General features: G+C 49.5%; 1 protein-coding gene across 8 annotated transcripts in view; it reads left to right on the forward strand.

The window, feature by feature from the left end:
* Positions 1-15,068, forward strand: part of farp2 (FERM, RhoGEF and pleckstrin domain protein 2) — a 208,007-nt gene that overhangs the window by 153,204 nt on the left and 39,735 nt on the right. For 7 of the 8 annotated variants that reach the window (XM_085990846.1, XM_085990849.1, XM_085990847.1 and 4 more), the window contains exons 17-21: positions 1,304-1,385; positions 3,389-3,626; positions 4,321-4,451; positions 5,551-5,619; positions 7,258-7,347. In XM_085990846.1, coding sequence (XP_085846972.1) covers positions 1,304-1,385; positions 3,389-3,626; positions 4,321-4,451; positions 5,551-5,619; positions 7,258-7,347 — 610 coding nt within the window. Of the gene's footprint in view, positions 1-1,303; positions 1,386-3,388; positions 3,627-4,320; positions 4,452-5,550; positions 5,620-7,257; positions 7,348-8,945; positions 10,345-15,068 lie in introns of those variants that run through there. The other variant, XM_085990852.1, reaches the window with a different exon arrangement.

The following is a 15,068-nucleotide window of genomic DNA, read 5'->3' on the forward strand; positions in this document are numbered from 1 at the left end:
TTAGGACCTAATTTTCATCAATGATCTGGTCAAGTTGGGTGTGGGTGGGGAGGTTAAGGAAGCAGCCATGGAACTACAGAAAGGAGTTTGATAAAATTTGTAAATTAAATGAGAGGCAGTTGAAATTGAATGCAGGTATATATATGTATGCCTAAGGCACCAAATAGTGGAAGAAAGAATGGGCACCATACATGCTCTATGAATGATGCAGAAATAGATAGGGTTGAGGTTGAGAGATCTGGGGGGGTGTTTGGAATTTAGCATGTCAAGGCACTGGTTAACAGCAAACCAATAAAACCTGCAGAATGCTGAAATATATTGTCAGATCAGTGGAGTACGTGTCAGAGGAAGTCCTCCTGAAGCTGTACCATGCTCTAGTCAAACTATACCTTCAGTACTATCTAGTTTTGGTCACCAAGACACAAGAAAAACCAAAGAAGAGCTACAAGGCCGATCCCAACTTCAGGGGACTGAGCTGTGAGGATAAATGGAGCTCTTCAACCTTGAAAGAAGGCAACTGAGGGGGCACCTTTTATAGAAGTATAAAACGTTAGTGGTATAGAAAAGATAAACCCAGAGCATTTCGAGGTAAAGCAAGACAGTCGGGCAAGGAGCCAGAGGTTCAAACTGATAAAACGGCAAATCTGGGACTGATCTGCCCAGGAAGAATTTCTTCACAAAGAGTAATCAACACTTGCAGTATTCTGCCAACAAGAGCCTATTGGTTGGGGTTGTGATGGGGTTACTGTCGGGTTTTCTTATTTGGATGGGTGGGCTAAGTTGGGCCGAATGGCCTTCCTCATCTTTATTCATCTGGTTATCTTGGGGTGCATTTACACTACAAGTGAAGTGCACCGATTATAAATCCAGAGTCTGGGCCTGACTCCTCTGTGTCTGCTTCTCCCTGATGTCAGGTCAAGCCAAGATGGCTCCAGATTTTGGTCACATTTACGTCATAATTGGCGCAACATGAAACCACTTTGAAACAACAGTTCAGTTGTAGTAAATGCACCCTTGCAGTCACCCAGCTTGTTCTTAAGGAAGATATTTAATCCAGGAGTTGCTGCATTCTGTACAGGAAGGTTTAATTCAAGGTTCGCTGTACTCAAAGAATGAAGATTTAATCCAAGGGTCATTGAATTTTCTCTTGAGAAGATGGTTTAATCCAGGAGTTGTTTAAGAGTGTTAGATGCAGGAAACACGGGAGACTCTGTAGCAGAGATTTCATTGAGTAGGGACTGCTCAATGACCTCATCCTCTGAATGTGCCAGTCATCATGTACAGGTATATCTTTGCTTTTCAGGGAAGGACGATCCAATGCACACGTGAAAGGAGATTATCAGAGAATCGGCGACGTCATGCTTCGGAACATGTGCGTTCTCAAGGTGCGGTCCAACAACACGATTTACTTCATAGCTGGAACTGTTTTCTGGTGTTGGGCAGCCATGTCCTTTGTGTTCAGTAAAGGCCACATTTGTTTCAGGTATGTGATAGTCCGGTGCTCAGTGCCAGGAATACAAACCTGATGTTGCAGTGTGAAGATTCAGCGTCACGTCGGATGACTTCCACTGGATGCGAGTACCAAGGGATATAATCAGCACCTGATTGTATTCACCCAGTCCCCGGCCTCAGTAACTGCCCCCGGCCTCAGTAACCGCCCCCAGTCCCCGGCCTCAGTAACCGCCCCCAGTCCCCGGCCTCAGTAACCGCCCCCGGTCCCCGGCCTCAGTAACCGCCCCCGGTCCCCGGCCTCAGTAACCGCCCCCGGTCCCCGGCCTCAGTAACCGTCCCCGGCCTCAGTAACCGCCCCCGGTCCCCGGCCTCAGTAACCGCCCCCGGTCCCCGGCCTCAGTAACCGCCCCCGGTCCCCGGCCTCAGTAACCGCCCCCGGTCCCCGGCCTCGGTAACCGCCCCCGGTCCCCGGCCTCGGTAACCGCCCCCGGTCCCCGGCCTCGGTAACCGCCCCCGGTCCCCGGCCTCGGCGGCCGCCCCCGGTCCCCGGCCTCGGCGGCCGCCCCCGGTCCCCGGCCTCGGCGGCCGCCCCCGGTCCCCGGCCTCGGCGGCCGCCCCCGGTCCCCGGCCTCGGCGGCCGCCCCCGGTCCCCGGCCTCGGCGGCCGCCCCCGGTCCCCGGCCTCGGCGGCCGCCCCCGGTCCCCGGCCTCGGCGGCCGCCCCCGGTCCCCGGCCTCGGCGGCCGCCCCCGGTCCCCGGCCTCGGCGGCCGCCCCCGGCCTCGGCCGCTGCCCCCGGTCCCCGGCCTCGGCCGCCGCCCCCGGTCCCCGGCCTCGGCCGCCGTCCCCGGCCTCGGCCGCCGCCCCCCGCGGCCAGGCCCCGGCGGCCGCCCCCCGCGGCCAGGCCCCGGCGGCCGCCCCCCGCGGCCAGGCCCCGGCGGCCGCCCCCCGCGGCCAGGCCCCGGCGGCCGCCCCCCGCGGCCAGGCCCCGGCGGCCGCCCCCCGCGGCCAGGCCCCGGCGGCCGCCCCCCGCGGCCAGGCCCCGGCGGCCGCCCCCCGCGGCCAGGCCCCGGCGGCCGCCCCCCGCGGCCAGGCCCCGGCGGCCGCCCCCCGCGGCCAGGCCCCGGCGGCCGCCCCCCGCGGCCAGGCCCCGGCGGCCGCCCCCCGCGGCCAGGCCCCGGCGGCCGCCCCCCGCGGCCAGGCCCCGGCGGCCGCCCCCCGCGGCCAGGCCCCGTCCACCGTCCCCGGCCACCGTCCCCAGTCCCCGGCCCCGGCCACCGTCCCCAGTCCCGGCCTGTCAGCAACTGTGTCCAAAAAGAGCCACCTATATTCTTACAGTTGCGCATAATGCTGCTTCCGCAGTGTTAGCCATGCTGCAGTGTAACACTAACTGCAGCTGTTGGTCATTCCCACCAGCCGAAGTGATGCCCGCTCCCTTTATTTCTCTCTCCTTGCCCTGAAGGCAGTGACTCGTGCTGGAGTCCCATCCCAGGGCCACAGGCAGCCCTATCCAGTGGCCACATCTGTGTGTTCAACTATGGGGGTATGTCTGATCCTGCCCTCAGCAGTCATCCAGACACGCATTGTCCCACAGCGATCACTGGAGAGCAATCAATAGCAGGAGCACTGGCTGATTTCCCCCACCACCCACCCTGCTCTGGGTACTGAGGCCAATTGTAGCCAACTGAGCACAAACCTCCCTGGTTTATATGTTTCAGTACCAGAATGGGCAGTGTACTTACCCACTAAGTTGTCAGAGAGCTCTGTGAGTCAGGCTCCTTACTCTACTCCATCAGGGTCAGGCATGGAAAAGGTTTCAGCTCAAGGCCACCAAGAACTTCTGGTGGATATATCAGACACTTTTGCATAACCAAACTTAACCACATGTATTTGGATGACTATACTTACAAGATTTCATTGTCTTTAACTTTAACTTCAGGAGTTCACCAGCTACCTACAGAAACATGACGAGGTTCTAACCGAACTGGAGAAAGCCACCAAGCACTCAAAGAAACTGGAGGGTGTTTACAAAGAGTTTGAGCTGCAGAAGGTTTGTTACCTCCCCCTGAACACATTCCTGCTCAAGCCCATCCAGAGGCTGATGCACTATAAACTCATCTTGGAGAGACTCTGCAAGCATTATCCTCCTGACCATCGAGATTACGGAGACTGCAGAGGTCAGTATCAGTGCGTGAGATACTACCATACACACCTCATGTCCAACCACCTGAGTGCCGAGGTCAGTATCAGTGTGATATATACTACAGGTAGGATATCCCCAGGATAGTCAGACCCCCTATTGATATGCAGGCCTACGACAAAAGCAACCAGTGTGAGCATGCGTGAGCATAAATTTGTTTATCTTGCACCCTTACCTGTCCGCACAAAGACATCAGCTGATTGATATCTCATGGCCTGTAGGTAGTATGGGAGTGCCATGTCTTGGCGCTGGACTGGTGCTCGAAGAGGGAGTGAAGGAGCCACGGGGTCTTTCAGGGAGTGAAGTTAGGCTGCAGCTTGCCCCAGGACTGAGGCTCCGTGGCGCCACGGAAGTTGTATCCACAGTCTGTGGGCTAAAGAGTGATGGGACCAAGGCTTTTGGGATACAGAACCAGCCAGATCTCAGTAACTGAGTCGCCTTGGGTTGAACTGCTCAGAACACATGAGGGTTTGTGAGGTGTGGATGCGATTCTGCTACCATACAGGTGAAAAAAGCCAATCCTAGCAGCGGTGCATTGAATCCGCCCAATGAGGTTCCCTCGCCAGTCACAGACTGCTGCGGTCAGTTAGGGAGTATTGATTACTATGGTATATATCAAACAAGAGTTTAGTGGCTGTTTCACAGATCTTGCTGCTGATTTCCATGTGCAGATGCCCTGAAGGAGGTCAGAGAGATGAGTGCTCAGCTGCACAGTAGTTTAATCAGGCTGGAGAATTTTCAGAAGCTCACGGAGCTGCAACGGGACCTTATTGGCGTTGACAATCTGATCCTGCCAGGAAGGGTAAGTCCAGGAAACGTGGAGTGCTCGCCTTTTCTTTTTCCTGATCCTAGGCATAAATTAAAAGCAAACCTTTGAAGGAGGAGGGAAAATCAGCCCAGAATGAAATGAAACTCTCCTAGTTTGGACATTCTCACCACAGGGTATAGCAGATGTGAGTTCATGCCAGGAAAACAGCTCCGAATTCAGCACAAACAGGGATTTGACTCTCGGATGCCAGAGTGGTGGAAATGTCGCACTAGTGCAGTGGGGGTTGTCTTCTAGGGGTTAGGCATTCGTAAGGGTAGCTTTTACCTTCCTGCAAGGTCCTAATACCAGCCCCTGGGGGACACCACTGTATACTTCCCTCCAGTCTGAAAAACAACTGTTCACCACTACTCTCTGCTTTCTGTCTCTACGCCAATCTTGTATCCATGCTGCCACTGTCTCTTTAATCCCCATGGGCTTCAGTTTTGCTAACAAGTCTATTGTGTGGCACTTTGTCAAACACCTTCTGAAAGTCCATATGCACAACAGCAACCCCACTCAGTTGCTTCACCAAAGAACTCAGTCAAGTTTGTCAGACACAAGTTTGCTCTTGGCCTGGCTGGTGTTTGACTTGTTGCACTATCACAGGTTGCTCCACAGTTTGGGGGGTAGAGGGGGGCAGCAGAATATTCTCTTGTCACTGTTGATGATAAATGTCACTGCTGTTGACTCGCCCTTGGCCTGTGATTTGGCATCTCCCTCCCCTTATGTTGCAGAGACAAGCAACAGAAAAAAACAAAGAACTTGCATTTATATAGCGCCTTTCACAACCTCAACAGTGACAACCTCACAACGTCCCAAACCACTTCAAAGCCAGTGAAAGACTTTTTGAAGTGTAGTCACTGTTGTAATGTAGGAAATATGGGCAGCCAATCTGCACAAACAGCAATGGGATAGCTGACACCAAGGAGATGAGGCTGAAATAGCAAGCGTTCCCACCTCTTCTGGATGTTCACATATATGGATGAGGCGGAAGGAGACGATCGGACTCGGCTGTGATATCTTTCAGTCATCGCTCAGGTGGAGAATGCACATTGGGCGATTTAATACATTTCTCTGCTTCCTCTTCCCTCAGGACTTCATTCGGGAAGGCTGTCTCTATAAACTTACCAAAAAAGGGCTGCAGCAGAGGATGTTTTTCCTGGTAAGTGCTGGCACTATCTAATAGCCCTGGATGTAAGGGAGTCGACGCTGTCCCTCACTGCTGATTCACCTGTTGTAAGGGAACAGGCCCTCTTGCAAGCCTTATCTCTCACTGTGATTCCCCTGTATTTAAAGGTGCCTGTTTCTCTCTCATCTTACCCCTTTGTATTCCCACATGTGTAACGTTCTCTTGCACTGTGTCGGCCATTGTCACTTCATCTGTATGCGAAGGGTTTCTCATCCTCCTGAGAACCCTGAAAAGTTGGTAATTAACTCCACTGTATATAATGGTGATTACGCCTTTCAAGGACTTGATCTCTTATCGTTTGTGTATAAAATTTACATTCTCCCACACGCAAACCCTCACCACTGATTCCCCTCTATGTAAAGGTAACTACTTCACTTTGATGGGGTGTTTCGGGTGATGGGGTGTTTCAGAGGACGGGGTGTTTCGGGCGGCGGGCTGTTTCGGTTTATTGGGTTATTTCGGGCGAGGGGTTATTTCGGGCGAGGGGTTACTTCGGGCGTAGGGGTTATTTCGGGCGTCGGGGTATTTCGGTTTATTTCTGGCGTCGGGCTATTTCGGGCGTCGGGGTATTTCGGTTTATTTCTGGTGGGCTATTTCGGGCGTCGGGCTATTTCGGGCGTCTGGCTATTTCGGGCGACGGGGTATTTTGTTTTTTGGGGTATTTCGGGCGACGGGGTATTTTGTTTTTTGGCGTATTTTCGGGCGACGGGGTATTTTTTGGGGGGTATTTCGGGCGACGGGGTATTTTGGTTTGTTGGATTATTTCGGGTGTTGTGGTATTTCGGGTGATGGGGTATTTCGATTTGTTGGGGTATTTCAGGTGAAGGGATATTTAGGTTTGTTGGGCTGTTTCGGGCGGCGGGCTGTTTCGGTTTATTGGTTTATTTCGGGCGGCGGGCTGTTTCGGTTTATTGGTTTATTTCGGGCGATGGGGTATTTCGAGCCACGGGTTATTTCGGTTTGCTGGGGTATTTTGGGCGACGGGGCGTTTCGGGCGACGGGGCGTTTCGGGCGACGGGGCGTTTCGGGCGACGGGGCGTTTCGGGCGTCGGGGTATTTCGGTTTGTGGAGGTATTTCGGGCGACGGGGTGTTTCGGTTCGGGCGACGGGTTGTTTCGGTTTGTGGCGGTATTTCGGGCGACGGGCTGTTTCGGTTTGTTGGGGTATTTCAGTTTGTGTGGTATTTCGGGCGGCAGGGTATTTCGGGCGACGGGCTATTTCGGTATTGCCGGCGTTGGGGTATTGCGGGCGATGGGTATTTCGGGGTCTGGAGGTTCCGCGCAGGCCACTCAGCAACTTTTAATTTGAAAATCCGCACATGTGCAGAAGTTTGAATGGGCCATGCAGCTTAATGGGAACATTGGTCCTAATACCGGCCCCTGGGGAATACTGCTGTATACCTCCCTCCATTCACCGCTACTCTGCATTCTCTTTTGACGTATTTCAGTTTGATTGTGTTGTAAGGCTCTTTGCATATTTCAGTTGATTGTGTTATTCAGTTTGGCATATCTGAGTTTGATGGAATGGCTCAGTTTGATAGCTTGATCTGTTAATTTTTCTCTAAATGATGAGCCACATTGTATGACTCACTGCGTTTGTCATCTCTCCTAGTTCTCTGACATGCTGTTGTACACGAGCAAAGGAGTGACGGCCAGCAACCAATTTAAAGTACATGGTCAGCTGCCGCTGTACGGAATGATTGTAAGTATGCAGAGAGAAATCTTTGTAGAGATTTAATTAGACCACCTGGCTTTGATTACTCTCTGCTGCTAAAGTTCTTGTTCAGCAGCTTTGTAACAAGGATTAAAAGAAATGTTTGGAAAATAGTGTGATGTATAGAATGTAAAGAGACCTTTGTGAATGGAGCTGTTAGGAAATGTCTACAGGAACTAACCACCTGAGTTGCCTGAAGCTCGAGTCTGTGGGGATTGTGTCTATCTGCCACCCATCGGCCTGTCTTGTCCTGTCTATCCATGTCTGACTCTCTGTCTGTCTTTTATTGAGAAATCTAGGTTGATAGCAAAGTCCTACAGTGCAAGGCACCAACACGGTTGGAAAGTGTAGGATAGAAGATGAAGTAAATCAGGAAGTAAGGATTAGGTGACACCAAGCTTGGCTTTTAAAAACCTGTACTTGTAGGTGGAATGAAAGACTGAGGGAAGTAAGGAGTTCAACAATTCTGAGGGCTGAGAGAAGAATCTCAGAGGAGATGATGAGGATGCGAGAAGGAAAAATGTGTCGAACATGTTGTGTCCATGTATAATAAGACACAGACTGCAGGAGAACGGTACAACAGGTGTTTACTCAACGTGGCTCACACGGGAACTGATCTGTACAGATTACTACTCAGTGCTATGTACAGGTGTGGTCACTGCCGGTACTGCAGTATACATGAGCTGTAAAAGATCGTTCCCCCCTTAAAGGTATATACATTACAGAACATGTTTGTTAGGAGGAAGCAGAGAGAAAACATTCACCATTGATAAAATAGAGAGAGAGACAAGAAAGACTGTAACCAAGGGAGAGAGCTTGGAGCCTGGAAGGAGTAGAGGGAATGGCAACTAGCTTTTTTTTGTGTCCTGTCCTGGAGAGGGAGGGTGCTCCAGATATGGGAGCAATATTCAAGTCCTGACTGGACTTGAGTTCCTTGTTGAGCATCTGTAGCAAAAAAGGCCTAAACATGCACCCAATGCCTCCTTTTAACACCAAGTTTACAGTAAGGAGCAAAGAAAACCGAGTAGGATTCTGCTGCTGGTAATTCTTGGTAAGTTAAGCTGTTCTGTTGTATCAACCAATACACATATACCTAAATTAGTATGCAAGTTCTGTGGAGCCCTCGTGTATGTCATAAACTGGTCAGAGAAAATATTATTGCTTTCTTTACTTGACTGTAGGAATCGGAATGCAGCATAATGGAGAAATGGGTGCCCTTTAAAGAAGAAATGGTTCGGGTACAGTCTAGGTACTTTCCCACAAGGGCAACCAAAGCAAGATGACGAAGGAGTTAGAGAGTAGGATGAAGCAGAGAAATGACAGATGTCAGCTTGATAATCCAAGGGAGAATCAGGCTGAATATAAAAGTACTGCACAGAGAAGTGAAAAAGGAAATAAGGGGGGCAAAGAGACAGTACAGGAATAGATTGGCGGCTAACATAAAAGGGAATCTATAGGCATATTACGGTAAAAGGGTTGTCCGAGGCGCGGTGGTGCTAATTAGGGACCAAAATGTAGATCTATTGGCGGAGGCAGAAGGCATGGCTGAGGTACTAAATGAGTACTTTGCATCGGTGTTTGCCAAGGAAGAAGACGTTGCCAAAGCTACGGTAAACGAGCAGGTTGTCGGGATACTGGATGAGATAAAAATAGATAAAGAGGAGGCACTCGAAAAGCTGGCAGTACTTAAAGTGGGTAAGTCACCCGGTCCGGATGGGATGCATCCTAGGTTGCTGAGGGAAGTAAGGGTAGAAATTGCGGAGGTGTTGGCCACAATCTTCCAATCCTCCTTAGATACAGGGGTGGTGCCAGAGGACTGGAGGATTGCAGATGTTACACCCTTGTTCAAAAAAGGGGAGCAGGATAAACCCAGCAACTACAGGCCAGTCAGTTTAACATCGTTGGCGGGGAAGCTTTTAGAAGCAATAATCCGGGAGAAATTTAACAGCCACTTGGTGAAGCATTTTGGACTAATAAAGGAGAGCCAGCACGGATTTGTTATGGGCAAATCATGTTTGACTAACTTGATGGAGTTTTTTGATGAGGTAACAGAGGTTGGATGAGGGCAGTGCAGTTGATGTATATATGGGCTTTCAAAAGGTGTTTGATAAAGTGCCACATAGTAGGCTTGTTAGAGAAATTGAAGCCCATGGTATAAAAGAGGCAGTAGCAGCATGGGTACAAAATTGGCTAAGGGATAGAAAATCAGAGCTAAAAATTCGAGTGCGACACAAAAGCTGCCGGTGCCACTGCAGCCGTGGGTTAATGGCCGCAGAAAATGGTGGCGCTAGTAGGACTGAAAAATTGGCACTGGGGAGTAATGGTTATTAGGCCAGTGCTTAAACTCACCGTGTAACGCCTTCGTGGTGGGGTTCGTCCTGGCATCAGGCCCCAATGTGGCGTCCACAAGCAACGTTGCAGCTTCGCACAGCCTCTGAAAACCAGGCTGTGATTTCGCAAAGCATTGTGGGATCTTAAAAGGGCAATGCATTGTCGTTTTCTTAAAGCCTTATGAAATGATAAAAATATAAATGATGTAATAATATGCAGTTTTTAGCCCTTACAGTTCAACTGCTTTCTAAAAAAAATTTACATTAAAAGGAATTCCCAAATGGGAGTCTTCAGCTCTTAAAGCTGAATTCCCTTCCGTACCTTAAAAAAAAAAAAATGGTAAAAGTGCTTCAGCACTAACGCAATTGGTTCAGCAAGCCAGGGAAGGGGCACCCAGGGTCTCGTACGCAGCACTCCAGCTTTGTGCAGGAGGTCAACACTGCAAGAGAGGCCCCCTACCCACAGGGGCTAGGAGGCCCTCCAGAGAACGATGTAGGACCAGATCACTGAGGCCGTCACTGCCAGCAGTGTCGCCCCCACCACCTGGCTACAGTGCCCAAAGAAGCACCATGACCTCAGACCACTGGTCAAGGTCAGTGAATGCACCTTCAAAAGCCAACTCCTACCAACTGTACCACTAGCCACACACACTTCTCAATGCATGACTTCCCCCCCCCCCCCCCCCCCCCCCCCAACCACCAATCACTCACCTGTACCAAACACAAGGCACACCTCCCAATCCTAGCTTCACCTCACTCCCTTGGAGGAGACGGGGCATGGCTGAGCTCTTGGCCAGCGGCGGGGCTGAAAGGATATAACATGCTCGTATCCTCATACGTTATCCTCCTCCTCAAATGCATCTTGCTTTCCTGTCCTTCCCTCAGCACAACTCCACCTTTGTGCCTTCCTCATTTCACTCAACCAAGAAATGCAGCCTGCCCAATCAGTGGGTCAACAAGAAGAGGGACAGGAGAGTGAAGAAGAATAAAAAATACCGTCACTTGATTTCACACTCCCAGCCACCAACTCCTCAAGGTCGATCAGCAAGGCTATTTGCAGTGTCCCCCCACTGAAAGTCAGCTTCCTTCCACCAGCCATGCGTGGCATCAGTAGGATAGGCAAAGGCACACACAAGACAGTCACTAAGGGAATACATAAGGGTGATGAGTTGATTTCTTGATGTCATATTGGATGGATATACATATATAGGTGGATTGGAAAGTTTGCTTTGTGGTGGCTTTTAATTAGCATTGTGGCCAAGAGGATGTTGTGATGGTCAGTAACAGATGGAAGGTAAGGTGTGGGACAAATGTTGATGGGGGAATTGGGGTTGTGGTCACTGGTACCGCAGGTGGATAATTCCATCCGGATATCCCAGCCAGAAAGGGGCTGTCTGGGTTGCATCCTTCCTTCTGCTTCCTCCTCTTCTGCTTCTTCCTCTTCCCTCTGTAAGCAGATGCTGTAAATCTGAAATAAAAGCATAAAATGCTAGAAATACTCAGCTGGTCAGGCAGCATCTCGACCTGAGACGTGAACTCAGTTTATCTCTCCACAAATGTTGCCTGACCTGCTGAGTATTTGCAGCATTTTCTGCCTTCCTTTACCATCCGAGACCTTGCAAGCATCCAGCAGCACTTCCTGCACACTTAAAAAAAACTTTTAACATGTACTGCAGCTAGCCACTACTTCAATAAAATTTTAAAAAGTCCAAAAGCCTATATGCAAACTTACCTGAAAGCTGTGTGTGTCCCTTTAAGAGGTGCTGACAGCGCCTCTGTCAGTCTGCTGAATACTGGGTTTTCATGGTGAGCTTAGGACCCAGTGCTGAACCCAGCGCTAAAGTCCAAGTTTGCCGAGGTGACGTTAAGTTTACATCGCCCTCTCACCATTTACATTTCCAGCACTTTTACCGGCAGCACTGCCAGCCCTCGCAAAATGGCGGCCACTGCAGGACCCCGCCACCAGCTGGTGGAAGAGCGGCGGCCACCATTTTTGTGCCATGTCATGCCGGTAACGGGCGTCGTCAAACACCCGAATTTTAGCCCAGAGAGTTGTGTTGAATGGCTGTTTTTCGGACTGGAGGGAGGTAAACAGTGGTGTTCCCCAAGGTTTAGTACTAGGACCACTGCTGGTTTTGATATAGGTTTATGACTTGGGGGTGCAGGGCACAATTTTGAAATTTGCAGATGACATGAAACTTGGAAGTGAGGAAGATTGTAATAGACTTCAAGAGGACGTAGAAAGGCTGGTGAAATAGGCGGAAACATGGCAGATGAAATTCTTGTCTGACTGTCTGTCTTTCTTTTATTGAGAAATCTAGATTCATGGCAAAGTCCTAAAGTGCAAGGCACCAACACGGTCTCTGTGGGGCAGCTCTCCCAATTTTGGCACAAGTCTCCAGATATTAGTGAGGAGGACTTTGCAGGGTTGACTGGGCTGGGTGTGCCTTTGCCATGTCCGGATCTGGTCGATGCTGAGTGGTCTGACCGGTTTTATTCTGATTATGCTTTTTTGTAGCGGTTTGATATAACTGAGTGGCTTGCCACTCCAATAGGCCATTCAGAGTCAACCACATTACAATGGGTCACATATAGGCCAGGCCCGGTAAGGATAGCAGATTTCCTTCCCTAAAGGATATCCGTGAACTAGATGGGTTTTTACGAGCTTCATGGTCACCGTTACTGATGCTAGCTTTTTATTCTAGATTTACTTAATTAACAGAATTCAAATTCACAAACTGCCATGCTGGGATTTGAAGTCACGTCTGCGGATTATTAGCCCAGGCCTCTGGATTAACTAGTCCAGTAACAACCTGTATGCTACTGTATCCGTATGACTCATGTAAGTGATCATTTGTAAGCAAGTCCTGTGAGGTCCTACATAGAAACATAGAAGATAGGAGCAGGAGTAGGCCATTCGGCCCCTCGAGCCTGCTCCGCCATTCAATGCGATCATGGCTGATCATCCAAATTCAGTACCCTGTCCCTGCCCTCTCCATATCCCTTGATCCCTTTGGCCTTAAGAAATATATCTAACTCCTTCTTGAATATATTTAATGAATTGGCCTCTACTGCCTTCTGTGGTAGAGAATTCCACAGGTTCACCACACTCTGGGTGAAAAAATTCCTCCTCATCTCTGTCCTAAATGGTTTACCCCTTATCCTTAGACTGTGACCTCTGGTTCTGGACTCCCCGACCATCGGGAACATCCTTCCTGCATCTAGTCTGTCTAGTCCTGTTAGAATTTTATAAGTTTCAATGAGATCCCCTCTCATTCTTCTAAACTCCAGTGAGTATAAGCCCAATCGACCCAATCTCTCCTCATATGTCATTCCTGCCATCCCAGGTATCAGCCTGGTGAATCTTCGCTGCACTCCCTCCATGGCAAGAACATCCTTCCTTAGATAAGGCGACCAAAACTGCACACAATACTCAAGGTGCGGTCTCACCAAGGCCCTGTACAACTGCAGCAAGACATCCTTGTTCCTGTACTCGAACCCTCTCGCTATGAAGGCCAACATACCATTTGCCTTCTTAACCGCCTGCTGCACTTGCATGCTTACCTTCAGCAACTGGTGCACAAGGACACCCAGGTCTCGTTGCACTTCCCCTTCTCCCAATCTATTGCCATTCAGATAATAATCTGCCTTCCTGTTTTTGACACCAAAGTGGATAACCTCGCATTTATCCACATTATATTGCATCTGCCATGCTTCTGCCCAATCACCCAACCTGTCCAAATCATACTGGATTTTCTCAGCATCCTCCTCACAGCACACACGCCCACCCAGCTTTGTGTCGTCTGCAAACTTGGAGATATTACATCTAGTTCCCTCATCTAGATCATTAATATTTTTGTGAATAGCTGGGGTCCTAGGACCGATCCCTGCAGTACCCCACTAGTCACTGCCTGCCACTTGGAGAAAGACCTGTTTATTCCAACTCTTTGCTTTCTGTCTGCCAACCAGTTCTCTATCCAAGTTAATACCTTGCCCCCAATCCCATGTGCCTTAACTTTACATGCTAATCTCTTATGCGGGACCTTATGGAAAGCCTTCTGAAAATCCAAATACACCACGTCCACTGGTTCTCCCTTATCTATTTTACCAGTTACATCCTCAAAAAATTCCAGTAGATTGGTCAAGCACGATTTACCTTTTGTAAATCCATGTTGACTTTGTCCGACCCTGTTACTGTTTTCCAAGTGCTCTGCTATTACATCCTTTATAATGGACTGTAGCATTTTCCCCACTACCGATGTCAGGCTTTCCAGTCTATAATTCCCCGTTTTCTCTCTACCACCTTTTTTGAATAGTGGGGTAACATTAGCTGCCCTCCAATCCATGGGTACTATTCCAGAGTCTATCGAATTCTGGAAGATGACCAGCAATGCATCTACTATTTCTAGGGCCACTTCCTTTAGTACCCTAGGATGTAGATTATCAGGCCCTGGGGATTTATCGGCCTTCAGTCCCATCAATTTCCCTAACACCATTTCGTTACAAATACTGATTTCTTTCAGTTCCTCCCTCTCATTAGACCCTATGTTCCCCGACATCTCTGGGAGGTTATTTGTGTCCTCCTTTGTGAAGACAGAACCAAAGTATGTATTTAATTGGTCTGCCATTTCTTTATTCTCCATTATAAATTCCCCTGATTCTGTCTGCAAGGGACCTACGCTTGACTTCACCAATCTTTTTCTCTTCACATATCTATAAATGCTTTTACAGTTAGTTTTTATGTTGCCTGCAAGCTTACTCTCATACTCTATTTTCCCCCTCTTAATTAATCCCTTTGTCCTCCTTTGCTGAATCCTAAACTGCTCCCAATCCTCAGGTTTACTGCTTTTTCTGGCCAATTTATATGTCCTCCTTGGATCTTATGATATCCCTAATTTCCCTTCTCAGCCACGGTTGTGTCACCTTTTTTGTTTTATTTTTATGCCAAACTGGGATGAACAAATTCTGTAGTTCATCCATACGATCTTTGAATGTTTGCCATTGCCTATCCACTGTCAACCCTTTGAGAGACATTCCCCAATCAATCCTACCCAACTTGCGCCTCAAACCATCGTAATTTCCTTTATTTAAATTCAGGACCCTAGTCTATATATATAAATCGGTACTTCTGTCTATCTGTCTATCTGTCTGTCTGTCATCGCGTGTGCGTTGCGGGTATGCACTCGAAAGTTACAGGGCGTACCTACGCGCGCGTTACCTCCAAAGAAAGCTTACGCTTCCGAGACGGTTTTAAGCGTATTTACGTTTCGGCCGGGCTAAAATTGCGCCTGCGGTATCCCAAAAACCTTCAACATTCCGCTCATTAACATCTCATTATCCGCTCATTAGCGACAGAGTGACCTCGAGCTCGACCAATCG

The sequence above is a fragment of the Somniosus microcephalus genome, chromosome 6 (assembly GCF_052327205.1).
Source record: "Somniosus microcephalus isolate GS21.2 chromosome 6, FLI_Smic_1.0, whole genome shotgun sequence".
Classification (NCBI taxonomy): Eukaryota; Metazoa; Chordata; class Chondrichthyes; order Squaliformes; family Somniosidae; genus Somniosus; species Somniosus microcephalus.